Genomic DNA, 14,580 nt, shown 5'->3' with positions numbered 1-14,580 from the left:
GCTTCATACCTAAATGCTGGACTTTTTAAAGTTTTCTTTGTATTTGTACATTTTTCAGTAGCAATATTTTGTTTAGTAGATAATGTGATTTAAATTCATTGCAGGGTTAATGGAGGATATTCAAAAGTAGAATGTGCTATACTGGGGGGTGAAGGGGGCAATTCTTCTTACTGGTGATCCTCAAGTAGGGGCTTAATGCTCATTTATCAGATATATTATAGTGCAGATTCCTTTCTAGTCCAGATGGCAGATTGCCTAGAGGGAGCTTAGTGTCTCCTTGGATGGAACGTGCTGGGCTTTGAGTTGGGAAGATCTGAGTTCAGCTATGTGACCCTGGACAATCCTATGACCTTTATTTACCTCTATTTCCTCATACATAAAATGGGAACGATAATAGCACCTACTTGCCAGCACTGTTGAAAGGATCAGATGAAATAGTGTTTGTAAAGTGCCTAGCATACTGCCTGGCATATTCAGACATGTTGGTTTCCTTCTTTCCTTCCTTTTCTGAATAGACTAGACTAGATTATTAAGTTCCTTCTAACTCTCAAATTCTGTTATCTTATCACCTTTTAGTAAAACTTTCTCTTCTGGATATGGCAACAGCTGTCCAGTAGGTCCCATACTGAAGTTATAATACCACGTTAACCTTAGTGGTGTCCAAAAGATCTTTTCACATTTTCAAAGCTGTTGCTGTAGGCACAAACTAGCAATATTTTCGACTATATCAAGTTACCATTATCAAACAACCATTTTATGGTACTGTAGTTGTTTCATCATAGCTTGGATTGACTCACCTGACAGAGCAGGTAGCAGTCATTTATCTTGTCACAGCTTTGTTTCTTCACAAGACCTTGCCCATTTTGTTAGCCCTGCCACCCTGAGTAAAGCTAGATCCTAAAAGCAATAGGTCTAGGTGAACTCAGGTTAACAGCAATTATAAGTGAAAATGAACAGCATGGACTTTAGCACCCATAATTCAATTCGACAGCTCTTTGGCACATCAGACACGCTATTGGGTTGACAGGAGGAAGGGAGCAGGCAATTTAAAAATTTCTGGATAAGAGAAATCCTATGTAGGCTGAAAAAATTATTTTTATACTTATCTTCCAGTTGTCAGTAAAAGCAGAGTTCATAGGCTTATAGTGTTAGAAGATAACCTTAGAGATCATCTAGCCCAATTTTCATATTTTCTTTGATCAGGAATCCCAAAACCAGACAAGTCATGTAATTCAATAAGGGTCACACAGGCAATAAAGGATTCTTACCTTAATCAGTACTGGCTAGTCTGTCTTTTGTTTGTTCCCCTAGATCTGTTGCTTCTCCTTCCACCTGAGTCCACATCAACTTTTCAAAGATCAAAAAAAAAAAAAATCACACTGTCCAAGATGACTGGTCCAACACCTCACAAAATAAGGCTGCTTTTTGAGCCCACCATGTATTTAATATTTCTTGGTGGAGAGACTGGATTGCCTATTGCAGCAGAGAATCCCCTCTGGACATTTTTGTTACTCTGTAGCAAGAAAAGAACCATTAGTGAAACAAGCTGATGCAGGGCACTATGTGTGGTTGTTCATTTCAAATGCCGTCTATCATTTCTTACATTCTCACTTGTTTTTCCCTCTTTTCCATGCCAGTTGAATATGCCATGCACTAAGGACCTCATGCAATTAAACAGTGCCAAAGGTGATTGGGGTTCCTTTTAAGCACATTGTGTCTGACTACAAGCATGCAGGGATCTGCGTTGTTTGACCAAAAAGCTTTGGTAAATGAAGTTTTTGTCCCCAGTGTCCCCTCTAACACTGATGAATGAAAACCCAGCTAGCTGGGAGAAAGGGTTACAGGCCTAGTTACTGATTTTACTTTCTTTTTTTGTTTCTTATAAATAGAGACACTGCTGCCCTATCTTTTATTTTTGTTAATACATTTTGACAAGAATTAAATCTTCTAAAAGGTGATCTCATTTCCCTGGAGACAGCTGAATAGACAGAAATGGGAATATGAAATTGAAACCCTGGGTTTCACTGTTTCTCAAGTATTGTCCTTGATGCTTTGAGCTTCCAAATAGTAGTGCTTCCAAACTACAGTAGCACCCTCAAGTGGTGATGCTGATCTCTGTCCCTGATTTCTGGGTTCATCTAGCTAGAGCTTCAGAATAACAGGGGGCCATTTGAATAACTAATTGAATTCATCAAAGAGTTAGTAAAATTAAAATCTCTTCGTTTCTCCAGCCTAATAGGTTATTCTGATGTCATCAGAAACTTATCAAATGTGTCACAGCAGGGATAGTGCTTGTATGGAAAAGCCAGAGGGAAGAGCAGAGCAGAGTATTCAAGTGGAGCATGATGTTCATCCACTCGATAAGGATTTATTAAGTGTCTTCTATGTGTGAGGTACACATTATTCAGGCAACAAAACCAAAGTGAATAATGGCCCCTGGCCTTAAGGAGCATACAATAGATAATTAAATAGAAAATGATTTGATTAGGAATAATACTGTGTGTGTTCATCCTTTGTTGTCGAAGAAGACCATGCCATCAGAGAAATGATGACATGACTTGCACTTGACTTTGTTTTGAGTGAGGGAAGGCTGTGCAGGTCACCAGCTTCACTTCTCCTCCAGAGCCATCTGAATCCAGTGACCAGATATTTATCAGAATGACTGGAAATGACCCAGGGTGAGGCAGTTGGGGTTAAGTGACTTGCCTAACGTCACACAGCTAGTGAGTATCAAGTGTCTGAGGTGAGATTTGAACTCAGGTCCTCTTGACTCCTGCACTAGTGCCCCAGGAATAATACTAGTAGTTAGGGAGATGAGGAATGTTTACTTGTAAGAATTGCTACCTGAGCTGACCTCTAAGGAAACTGAGAGTTCTAAGGGATGGAAGTAAAAACTGAGTGCATTTCAGACACAAGGGGCTACCAGTACAAAGATGTTGAGGCAAGAGGTGAAATAAGGAGATCAGTAGGATGAGTGTGTGTATCTGCCCTTCTCCATTGGATGTGGCCAGTAATGTAAAGGGAATTAAGCCTGGCAAAGTCATCAGGAGTGAGACTAGAAATGGTTTTAAATACCAAAGTCAGGAGTTTGTATGTTATCCTGGAGGCAATAGGGAGGTCCAGAAGATTTTTGAGCAAGGGAGTGACATCGTCTGACCTATACTTTGGAAGGTTATTTTGACAGCTGGATAGAAGATAGATTGGAGAGAAGAGAGACTATTGAAAATGTGTCTGTCTCTGTACTGTCTCCTGTTGCTCAGGAAAAAAAGCAGAGCCATGACACAGAGCCAAGAAGCTTAAAATAGCTTACAAAATGAAAGGGAGAAAATTTATAACTTTCCCCAACTAAGGGGTCTTTTTTTATGAGACCCTGGAGGGGGGAAAATCAGTTTGTAGCAATCTTTCCATGTGGAATCTGCTGACTTGTTGGTCTTTGACTCTGTTTCCTGATGAAGCACTGGGTTTCTTTTTGCTGTTCAGGCCTTTCTGCCACCCCGACCCTACCACTCTCTCCATACCCAGTACTATGGCAGGGTAATCAGTGTTTGATACTCTTTTTTGTGCCTTGGCATGCCTTAGGCTTCCTCGGAGCTAAATGACTCTTGTTGCAAAACTACCACCAACCCAGCATCATGTCTAGCTTTTCCAGCATCCAGAGAATGGAAATTGTATGTGTATGTGTGTGTGTGTGTATGTGTGTGTGTGTGTGTTTTCTTTCTCACGTGTATGTGTATGTGAATCTGGAATCATGATTGCATTGGTAAGAATACCAAAAGATCTCCCTGAATAATATAGAGAAGCAACTGTTACAGAAATTTCTATTTCCTGAAATGTTCTTAGCACACAAACATGTTAAGTGTTTTCCTCAGGGTCGCAAAGCTTGTATGAATCAAAATCCCACCTTGAATGTAGCTCTTCCTTATTCATAGGTCAGGTTCATCCACTCTGCCACATTGCCTCTTAGAATGGGATAGCTCTAACCCAAACTAGAGTTGCTTCTTGGCGTAAATTAATAAATTCTTTCCGGGAGCCAAAAACCTAATATGAAAAATAGTAACTGTACTCCTGGTTGAAGAGCAGACTATGTCTTTTCAGTCCACATATAATCGAGTAAAGTTCTTGTGCTCCCTATTCTCTAAAAGTTGAATTTAAAATTGTCTGTGGTTGAGTTCTGATCCTGCTGCTGTGACCATGCCTTTCTGGCCATGGTTCACTGTTTTTTGTTGTTTTGTTTTTTGGTTTGATTTTGTTCCCCTCTCCCCACAGCAGAAAAGAGCTTATCTGGCAGTCATCCCCTCCTTCCATCATGCCCTCTCTTCCCTTTTTATTTATTAAACTATCAACATTCTTACTCTCCTATTGAGAATGACTTAGGGAAATTAAAACTCTCTTCATCAAGCAAACTGATGACTCCTTCCCTGGTCCACTGAGTGTCAGTACCTCCCATCTCTATCTTCCTATCCTTGATTCCTTCACATCCAAGAAGTGAAATAGATATTCAAGGATGTATTGATACCATACTTGGGAGTTCAGTGTCTACATGACATACAAGTGAAGCTCTGGGCTTTATATTCTTAGGATAGCTATGTAACAGTATTATCCATAAGCCACTGACCAGCTTTGCTCTGGAATGATCACATATGTAATCACACCTATCCCATTGGCTCACCCTTTTGTTCTCCCACTTTATCCCTACTTGTCCTGATTGAAATTCCTTACTCTAGGCAAGGAACACTCTGATTTTGAAACCCTTTGTCTTTCTGAGAAGTGGTAAGAAAAGAGGAAGGGCAAAGCCTCTAATTGTTGAAAGATCACACAGTATAGTGGAAAGAGCCTATATTTGGAAGAAGAAAGACTGAATCCCACTTCTAGTACTAGCTGAAGTTATCCTGGGCAAATCCTATAACCTCTCACAGCCTCACAGTTCTTATCTATAATATAGACATAATAATACCTGTAGTAATGACCTTAAAGCTTATTGTCTGTCTCAAATGAGATAATGTATGAAAAGCTCTCTATAAACGATTATCTATTTGCTCCTCTCAGGCATACACATCATTTAATATCATGTACATCATCTGAAACGATAAAATATTGGCATTTGGAGGTAGAAGTGAGATTATAAGTATTTTTTTTCATGTCTTCATAATGAAACATAGAGAGGTGAGTGACTTGGCCAAGGTCAGTGGCAGAGCAGGAACTAGATGCCAGGTCTCTTGACTTCTGTAGTTTTTCTTTTTCCTCTTCTTGTTGTATAACACTACCTCTCTCTTTTGTTAGCAATTTTTGCCACTTTTTGGAGCAAATAATTTTTATCCCCAGCATTCTCTCTTTTAAAATACAATTGAATTTCCTCTGGCCTGCAGAACATAACTGTGTTCTCTTTACCCATATGTTCAGATCTGTCCATCCATATGCTTTCTTACTCTCTACCTTGGAGGTGGATTGCCTCATACTGTGTGTACCTACCACTCCACAGGTGCAAGATGCATTGGGTAGCTGACCTGGAATTTTAGCCAAATGCTATTTGCTGAGAAAACATGCAAATATCAAGAAGGACTCCCAAAGGAGGCAGGATTATTGGATTGTGCTTCAATTTAAAAAAAAAAAAACATTTTGTTTGTTTTCTATCTTTTAACATGGATGTCTATGAATAGGTTTTTCTATATGTGGAAGTAAGCATGAGAAGGGCAACAGACTGCTGAGAGGAAGTGATGATGTATTTTAGGGGTTTCTACTGTTTTCTACAAGTCCCTGTTTATATCTTTCTCCAGAAGGTGTCAGTATGGCTCAGCAGCCCAAAAGGCTACATTTACTGCTGTCCCCACAAGTAATCTGTTTATATAACAGAGACAAATCTCAGGAAATAAAGAATGAACATTATACTCCTTTTGCCAAACTGACCATTAGAGGCCATGAACCTTCACTGTGACACTTGCAGCTTGATTTATCACAAAAACAAATCAAATCGGTACAGATAGTATTTCCTATAGGAGTTCAGAGGAGGGGGAACTCCCTCTGGGTTACAGATACCCAACAGAGATGCTAAATCTTCTTTCACCAAATCTCAGTCCAATTAGAGAGTTGCTAATTGAGCTATGTCTACAGCCAAGACCCTTATATTTCCCTGGAAAGAAAAGAATGCAGCACAGTGTCGTAGAATATGTCCTGGATTTGGAGTCAGATGACCTGGGTCTTGGACCTCCCATTTAATATATTTGTGGCCATGAATAGATGACTTAATTTCTGCAAACTTCAGTTCCTTCATCTGTGAAATGGGGATAGTAATATATCTACTACCTATCTCAGAATTGTTATAATGAAAACACTTTGTAAATCTTAAAATACAATATTATTTTTTACTATTTTTACAGTTTAAATTCAATTCAATTTCACCAAGACATTCCAGCAGATCTAGAGTCAAGTTATATTTTTATCATAGTACGTAGAATCTCTCTCTGAGGGACTTATACAACATGTCTTGGGTATCCATGCATTGACATAGACCAAGGTATAGGAAGGTACTCTAAAATGAAGAAATCAGTGAGGAAAGTAAAAGAGGGTGAGGATAGCTGGTCTTTGATATATATGTCTAAGTTGGTGTTGATGAATGTGCTAGAGTAATTATTTTTTCTTGGCTAAAACCAATGAAAAGTTAAGTGGGATTGCTCTAGGAGGAAGTAGCTGGTGAAGTCAAGGGAGGAGGGGTTTGGAATGAAAGGACCTTTCAACTCCCATCTCTGCCTTTACCTCCTTATGTGTGCGAATGTGGACAGATCATTTAACCTGTCTGAGGGATTACACTAGATGCCTACTGAGGTTCCTCCCAGCTATAAAACTATCATCCTATGATTTGACCACCACACATGGTCATTATTGACTGGTTAAAGAGAGACAATAAAACCTCATTTGGTTTTGGTCAGAAGTAAGAATCATAAGGCAGGTCTGGTTTGATCAATATCTGCTTCAAGAAGGAAGAAGTGCTTCAACATTGAACATCTTCAAGTGGAGGCTGAAAGACTATTTATGAAGGAGGGGGGATGTCAGAGTCAATAGCTTCTAAGGTGCCTTCCAATTCTAGGACTGTATGGTTGAGCAAAAGGCACCCTCATTTTAGCATAGAATATTAAAAGGAACATGGTGTAGTTCAAAGGGTATTCCAGTCTGGAGAAAAAAAAGAAGGATTTGAATTCTGACTCTTATTATTTACTAACTGTGACCTTGGGGAAATCACTTAACTTTCTGGACTCTCAGTTTCCCATTTTACATATTAAAATTGGGATAATAATTCCTGTCCTGCCTACCTTACAAATGTATTGAAAAGACCAAATAAGATAATATATATGGAAAAACATCAAAAATAGTAAAGCACTAGACCTATAACAGTCTTGTCCTTCAGATTTTTAGAATCACACAGCTAAGGCTCCTGAATGCATAGCTACTGCATGCATGAACAGGGTAGGCAATGCTGATTTTAGGGGTCTGAAACTACCTCTTTGCAAAAAAACAAAACAAAACAAACAGAAAAATAAACAAACCCTCTTCCTGAGCTAAATTGACTGAAATTCCCACATTTCCTACATTTGAGCAAAGGCACTAAAATGATTTGGGAAATAGAAATGTTATCTGAGTAAGGCAAACAGATCAGACCAGCATTCACCCTGAATACTTCCAATTTCAATCAGCTGACTTAATTTGTTCCTTTCCACAAAGAGCTAGCAGAGCTTTGTGGACAAATGTAAGGAGGGTAACATCTAGAGCTCTGGACCCTACTGATGGAAGGGCAAGTTCATGTGGAATGAGATGGACTGGAAGTCCTGGGCTGCCATCAGGTAACAAGAGAGGACAATGTACCTGGCCAGAGCTCCACAGAAGATAGTGTCCTGAAAGAAAATGTTGCCAGCCAGCCCTTAACATAAGCTTCACCTGCCATTTCCCAATAAACAGATGTGTGTATTTATGGGTTGATGTTTAAAGAATTCCATTGGCAAACCTGACCAAGTCCAAAACAAAACTTGTTTCAAGTATTAAAAACAATAGGTCTAATTTTAACTTATCATTTACATTGACTTTTAAGCTTTGTTCTGCTTAGCTTCCTAATGTAACTAACAAATTTAAAATGTTTTTACATATTTTAGCTCAAGAAGTATTTTTTTAAAAATATATTAACTCATATTCTTTTAAAAGCTCTGAATTTAAGGTACTTTACATATAGATTTAAGTTGGTAAAGACCTTAGAGGCCAAAAGTCTCACCTTCTCATATTCAGATAAGAAAACTGATGCTCACATAAGTTGTGACTTGCCTGACACCTCAACTTAATATTATGCATACATAATATAAAATACAAAATTTGAACCCAGGTCACCTGACACCAAATTCTCCGATTTCTCCACTGCAAATAGGTCCTTTCTTACCAATGTATGAATACTTAAGTTTCAGCATTTAGGGTTGCATATGACGTCTACATGAGGCTTTGTATGTCCTAACAGAAAACCAAGGCAAAACCCTACATATGTTATATGGTAAGCTGAATTGTTTTTGAATCTAAAGTAGAAATTTTTTCTGAGTTGCTGGAGGAAATGATTCATTTGATCCCATTGGTATAACAATTGGGTGAGTATACCTTAAATAGTTACATAGATTCCTGAGAGAGAACTTCAAAGTTTGGAGAAGTTCAAAGTAGCAAGTGAAATAGTATAGAGGTTCAAAGAACAAAGTGCAGATATGAGACTTTCTTATTTCTTTTCTTGGGAAAGAAAATGGAGGTAAACTGCATGACATAATTCTCTTCTATATATGAGAAAACCTCTTAGCTCATATAAATCATGCTTAGGCAGGCTGAACTGGATATAGCTTTCAGCATTACCTACAATGCTTAGCTTGCATGTAGGCCAAAAATGTCCGGAATTATCATTTTAAAATGACTACCTACCATATTGTGAAGCATCTAAGTGATCTCAGTGACCTACCAGTGAATTGAGTGGATTGTGTCCAGGGAAAATAAATGACAATAAGAACAAAACCAACAGAAAAAGCTTTATTACGCAGAGATATGATCATATGAAATGAGAAAGAAAAATGGCCTGTTAGGCATTTGGCTATAAAGAGTGCTAGGGAAAATCAAATTTTTATAGTAAATAGCCTATAAAAAGGGTTTTCAGAAATGACTTCTCATTTATTGTGTTCTTCTCAACCATTGATGCCTATCAAATAATCAGGTATGAAAAGTGGCTTTAATAAGAAGCAGTTAAGAATATTCTTATGATGGGGAAAGGTAGTTATTGAAATTTTCCTCTATGTTGAAGTAATCTAACTATATTTACAGGTCCATTTGGAAGATTATTTTGCATGTGAAATGTCTACCTTCTGTCTTCAGGACTGTTTTTTGCGATGATTGAGAAAAAATATATTTTAAACTGAGTGATAGAGGTAATACTTTTAATAGCTAGAATTTACGTAGTACTTAAAGATTTGCAAAGCATGTTATGAATATTATTTTATTTGATCATCAAAAAAATCCTGTGGGGTAAGTATGACAGATTCTACCCCCATTTTACAAATAAGGAAACAGAGGCTCAGAGACCTTAAGGCACTGGCCTATAGTAAAACAGCCATAAAAATTTTTAAAGTAAGATTTGAATCCAGGTTTCTCCTGAATCTAAGTCCCATGTTATTTTCTTCTACCATGCTGTATATGAAAAGAGGTTGTGTTGGAGTGGAAGGTGGGTTTGGCTGTGATTAATAATGTGCCATGAGGATTGAATTTCTGGAAGACCTTATCTCTTGCATTTAATTTTGATTACAGGACAAAATACTGTTCCCGCTTAAAATGATAACCAATTTGCTTTTTGTTCAATATGTAACCTTAGAGCTTCTAAAGATAAGTGATTTCCATTTGGACTCTGTAGTTCTGTGTGAGTTTTTATGTAAGTTAAACCACTAAGTTTAGGTCATTTTTGAGGGGATCACAGGAAGCATTGCTGTGGTATGAACTTGCATCACATACTTCTGATATTGGTTGATGGGATTTCTGACTAGACCTCCCCATTAATCTGATAAGTATTCTTTGGATATCTATTTTTTTTGTTTTTGTTCTTTGAAAATTTGATTTTTCTAGTGAATGAGTTTGTTTGTTGTCTTATGTATAGATACTTGTTCTCTCATTCGTCCACCACTTTTCCTTATTTTACCCTTTGTATAGTTCATTGAGTTGTTGTAAGTTGTGTTTTTTTTTAACTTTAAGCCTGAAATTTGTAAAATAAATATTATTCTCTACATTGTTGATTCATCCTCAAAAATGTGTCTCAATTACTTTACCTGTTGACTCCACTGTTGTTGGTGTTGTTCCTTTCTTTCCTAATTCCAGAAGGGAGTGGGATCAATGGAGAAGTGGTAATTCAGCAACTCAGTGGTAATTCAGAAGCCTGAGTAAATGGGAAATAGAAAAGTAGACCAGAACTTAAGTTCAGTAGGGAACATGACATAGACAAGTAAAAGAGACAGTGCTTTCTTTTTGCCACTGAAAAGAAATGATTTGTATGTATCATAGATAGAGATTTTAGACAAAATAAAGCTATTTCTTGTAGGAAATAGTCTTATAAATGAGTCTTGAGTACACTTTTAAATACTATATATGATTTATATAGTATGCATTTCCTACATATGTATATTTCCAAGTGTCACTTTTAGGCTTTGATATTTAGTTAAATGTCAGAGTCTTTGGGCTTCAGGGAACTCAGCATGAAATTTCTATCAAGACTGTTAGGAAAGACACCAGGTGTCCTTCCTCCCACCAGAGGAGACCTGGTCAGATGAAAGCAGGAGATCTTATTTTCATCTAAATATGAAGACTTTTAAAGCCCTGCTTTGAAAACATAAACAATAAAATGAATTTGAAAAATGAAGATATTCTTTACCTTTTATGCTTTAGAAGCTGTCAGTGTGGAAGATCTCTTTGGCTCATGAGTGAACTTCATTGCTTTTTAACAGTTGTTAAATTTATTTTTAAACTTGTGAAGTGGCTTTAAAAAGAATAAATTTCCAATCCTCTTTCAAGATGAAAACTGTAAAAAGAAATTATCGGTCACAAATATTCAGACTAAAGGTTAAGGATAATAACAATTTATATGTAATTTTAAGACTTGCAAATTATTTTCCTTGCAACATCCTTGGAGGTATAGATAAGGAAACTAAGGTCCACTCATAGATGTGAAGTGACTTGTTTGAAGTCATGTAGATCAAAATCTCAGAGCCAGGATACCAAATTATACTTTCCAAGATTATATTTTCAAATATGGCAAATACACCTACTAGCTACAGACTTTGGATAATGGGAGGGGGTGGACCAGAGATATGTAGATTCCATGCCAATCTCTGGGCACTCTTACTCATCAACACAGAAAATTCAGTAGCTTCCCTTCCAAGCCCAGGAATGCAGGAGAGTTTCTCCACTTAGGTGAAATCAGTGATCAGTGATCCATTGTATTCTGGCATCCAGGGCCCAGCTACTGAATCTGTAGGTTCAGTCTAAGAAAATACTAGCAACCCAGGGGTCCAGTTTTGTCTGTGGAATCCGAGTTTCTGCCTTTTATCTTGAAAACATAAACCTTAGTTTTTTAATAGAAACTGAAGAAAAACAGACCCACTGCTACCTAGACTAATTTACAAAGCTTTCCCCAATAGAATGGACTTGTGAGGGTAAGTAGGGTGGGTGGGAAATAGTTATGCTGTTTTAGAGAATTGCCTAATCATGAACTCATCCCCAAATTGCAGAGCTTTCCTTCCGGAAAAGTGAAGGCGAGCCCAAAGAACAGGTTCAGAACCTTGGACAGAGAAGTGTATATTCTTTTAATGAATGAAGCAAAGCTGGTGGAATAGTAGTGGAAAGGCCTAAAAAGCCTTCCAAGAAAGTAAAGAAAAGGGGAAAGGGGAAGAAAGAAATTAAAAGGGTGGAAAACAGGCATAAATATAAGACCCACTGAAAAAGAGGGAGATAGAGGAAAAATAAGAGAGGAGAGAGAAGAGAATGGAAGAGGACAGGAGAGGGGAGGAGAGGAAGAAGAGGGATGAGAAGAGAATACACACGAAGCAAGCTTAGATGATTTGCTTAAATTCTTGCCTAGCTTGCTATTGAGGCTTGCAAAGGAGAATAGTTTGAGTTTATTTCCACACAGGGGCGCTGAAGCACGTTTTAATGCAGCAAAATGAATGAATACAAACCCCCGAAAGGAGGAATTCACTTGCTTTCTTTTATCCCTCCCCCTCATTTACGATATAAGCATCTAAAAAGTTACTGGTTCCCCACATCTTAGCCCAAGCCCTTCCTATGTGGATGAAAGGGGACGTTAGGTAAATCAGTTTGATGTGTTGATGATGGGATGGGGAGAGTAGCGTTATAGAGAATTGTCTCAAAACATTATCCTGGGCCTTACCTTTTCAGCTTATAGAGCTTAACAAGAATCGCTTTGTTTTCCTCCTTTTCCATTTCTAGGGAAAGGAATGAGAAGTTAGGGCTTTGTCAGCAACATGACTTGGTTTATGAGTAACCTCTCTAGAAGCTTGCCCATTAAAATACCCCTCGCCTACAGCGATCCTTCCCCGTGCTTCCATCCTATCTTCTTTCCGCCAATCCTACCTCTTCCCCTAGTAAAATTAGATGTTTTTGTTGTTACCATAAGTTCTGTTACAAAACCCCCGGGGAAGAACCAGGAGGAGCACCTAGACCCGCAGAAAAGAGAAATGAATGGAGAGAGGGGAGACGATTAATAGGAGAGAAAAGCAACGTGCTTTGAATGTGGGTTCCTAGCTCAATTTTGTTTCCACATCCTCTTCCTCCTCTGAGTTTCCCACCGCCCTCTTTCCCAAATTCATATCTCCCTCTCTTACACGCAGGCTTTCGGCAACCTCTGCTTCTCTCTGCACACTGTTGGTATGCGCCCTCCGAGGGTGTCATGCCGCTGCCCAATCCCGGAGCGCCCCTGAAGCTGTCCCCCAGGAGCTGCCTCTTCGCTCCCTTGACCCTACCCCACCCTTTCCGAGCGGTTTCTCTCTTTCTCTCGGCTAGTGTTCTCTTCCCCCACTAAATCCCGAACCATCCGGGCGCCATTATCCCAGCAGAGGTTGAGGGGGGGGGGGGGGGGGGGAAGAGAAGGAAAATTTTTTTTGGGGGGGGGACTAAAGGGAAGCAGAAGAAAGGATTGGGAAAAGAGGTGCAAGAATCAGGGGAAGGGAGTCAAGGCAGACTCCAGGGGGAGAGGGTGTGGGGAGCCAAGAGGAGGAGGAAGAGCGTGAAGACTGGCTTTGGATGTTTTCTGGTCTCTAGATGGTGCCAAATTTCTTGGAGCCTGGGCATTTTCCCTCCCGTATTCTGCCCCCTCCCCTTTGATTAGGGCACTTGCAACGGGATAGGAAAAAAAAGAAACCAAACACACATATCCATCAGCCCCTCCCCCCCCCTTGTTTAGATGTGCTGAGAGAGAGAGAGAGAGAGAGAGAGAGAGAGAGAGAGAGAGAGAGAGAGAGAGAGAGAAGCCCAGCGGTGACTTCAGTGTGGCATGCTGTAGGGAGCAGCAACGGCCTCCTGGTTTTTCTTTTTTTGGGGGGTGGGGGGAGGGGGGAGGGAGGTAGTCAGAGAGAAAGACGGAGGAAAAAACAAAAAAGAAAAAGCTATAGAGCGTTTGACTGATGGCTTCGCTCTACCAGAGATTCACAGGCAAGATCAACACCTCTCGGTCTTTCCCGATCCCCCCGGAGGCAAGTCATCTTCTAGGTGGCCAGGGCACTGAGGAAGAAAGCAGTGGGGCTGGGGGTAAGCCCCCCCGGCCCCCAGCGCCGTCGGCACCCCAAGACCATGGCGCAGGCGGCCGGCCCCGGTTCCAGTACCAGCCCCGGAATGACTGTGAAGAGGAAGATGTAAGACTATCTTTCTTTGTTGGTGACTGTGGCGGTGTTGGCGGTGGCGGTGGCTTTTGAAAAGCTAGCTTACGATATGCGTTTTCTGGGAGTACCTTCTTGATAATCTTTAAACCAACCTTCCTTCCTTCTTCCCTCCCCCCCCCCCCCGCCTTCTTTCCTTCTATTTCTCTCTCCTCCCCCTTTCCCTCCCCAGAGCTCCCACAAATGTCATCTTTGTACTGAATATCGGTCATCCCCTCCCCTGGCAATGGGTCCCTGGCAGCGACGTCGGGCCAGGAGTTTGGGTAATGTGTATATGTTTTCCCGGGGTTCTTGTGAGCCCTGGTGTGAGTTTCTGGGTTTATTTTGTTTGTTTTTCTTTAAAGCATATCGGTATAACCCTATGGAGGAAGGCTAGGACTCTGCCTCTGCCTGTAAGTTTGTGTGGTGTTTTTTTTCTTCCCTTTTCACGTCTCATGGATGATGAAGTAGTGGACTTTGTTTTTCCCCTTTCCCCCTCTGCTTCTCCCTCCCTCAGACCGTTCTTATTCCTTGAATCTAGACAGTATCCCATTCTTCTACTCACTTTTTCCAGATGATGTTGGTGTCTAGTTTTGTTTTGTTTCATTATTATTTTTAAATGACCATCATTTGTTATATTTGGAGCCAGAAACCCACAACCACC

At 39.7% G+C, this 14,580-nt stretch overlaps 1 protein-coding gene across 2 annotated transcripts in view; it reads left to right on the top strand.

Moving 5' to 3' along the window:
- Positions 1-14,580, top strand: part of DPP6 (dipeptidyl peptidase like 6) — a 1,325,443-nt gene that overhangs the window by 318,783 nt on the left and 992,080 nt on the right. The window contains exon 1 of one of the 2 annotated variants that reach the window (XM_072652135.1): positions 13,597-13,913. The exons of the other annotated variant lie outside the window; for it this stretch is intronic. Within the exon in view, the coding sequence (XP_072508236.1) occupies positions 13,686-13,913 (228 nt within the window). The 5' untranslated portion in view covers positions 13,597-13,685. Of the gene's footprint in view, positions 1-13,596; positions 13,914-14,580 lie in introns of those variants that run through there. 2 annotated transcript variants of the gene reach the window in all.

This window comes from Notamacropus eugenii, chromosome 3 (genome assembly GCF_028372415.1).
Source record: "Notamacropus eugenii isolate mMacEug1 chromosome 3, mMacEug1.pri_v2, whole genome shotgun sequence".
NCBI classification, from domain to species: domain Eukaryota; kingdom Metazoa; phylum Chordata; class Mammalia; order Diprotodontia; family Macropodidae; genus Notamacropus; species Notamacropus eugenii.
The sequence above is the reverse complement of the archived record's forward strand: the minus strand, read 5'-3'. Positions and strand labels throughout refer to the sequence as shown.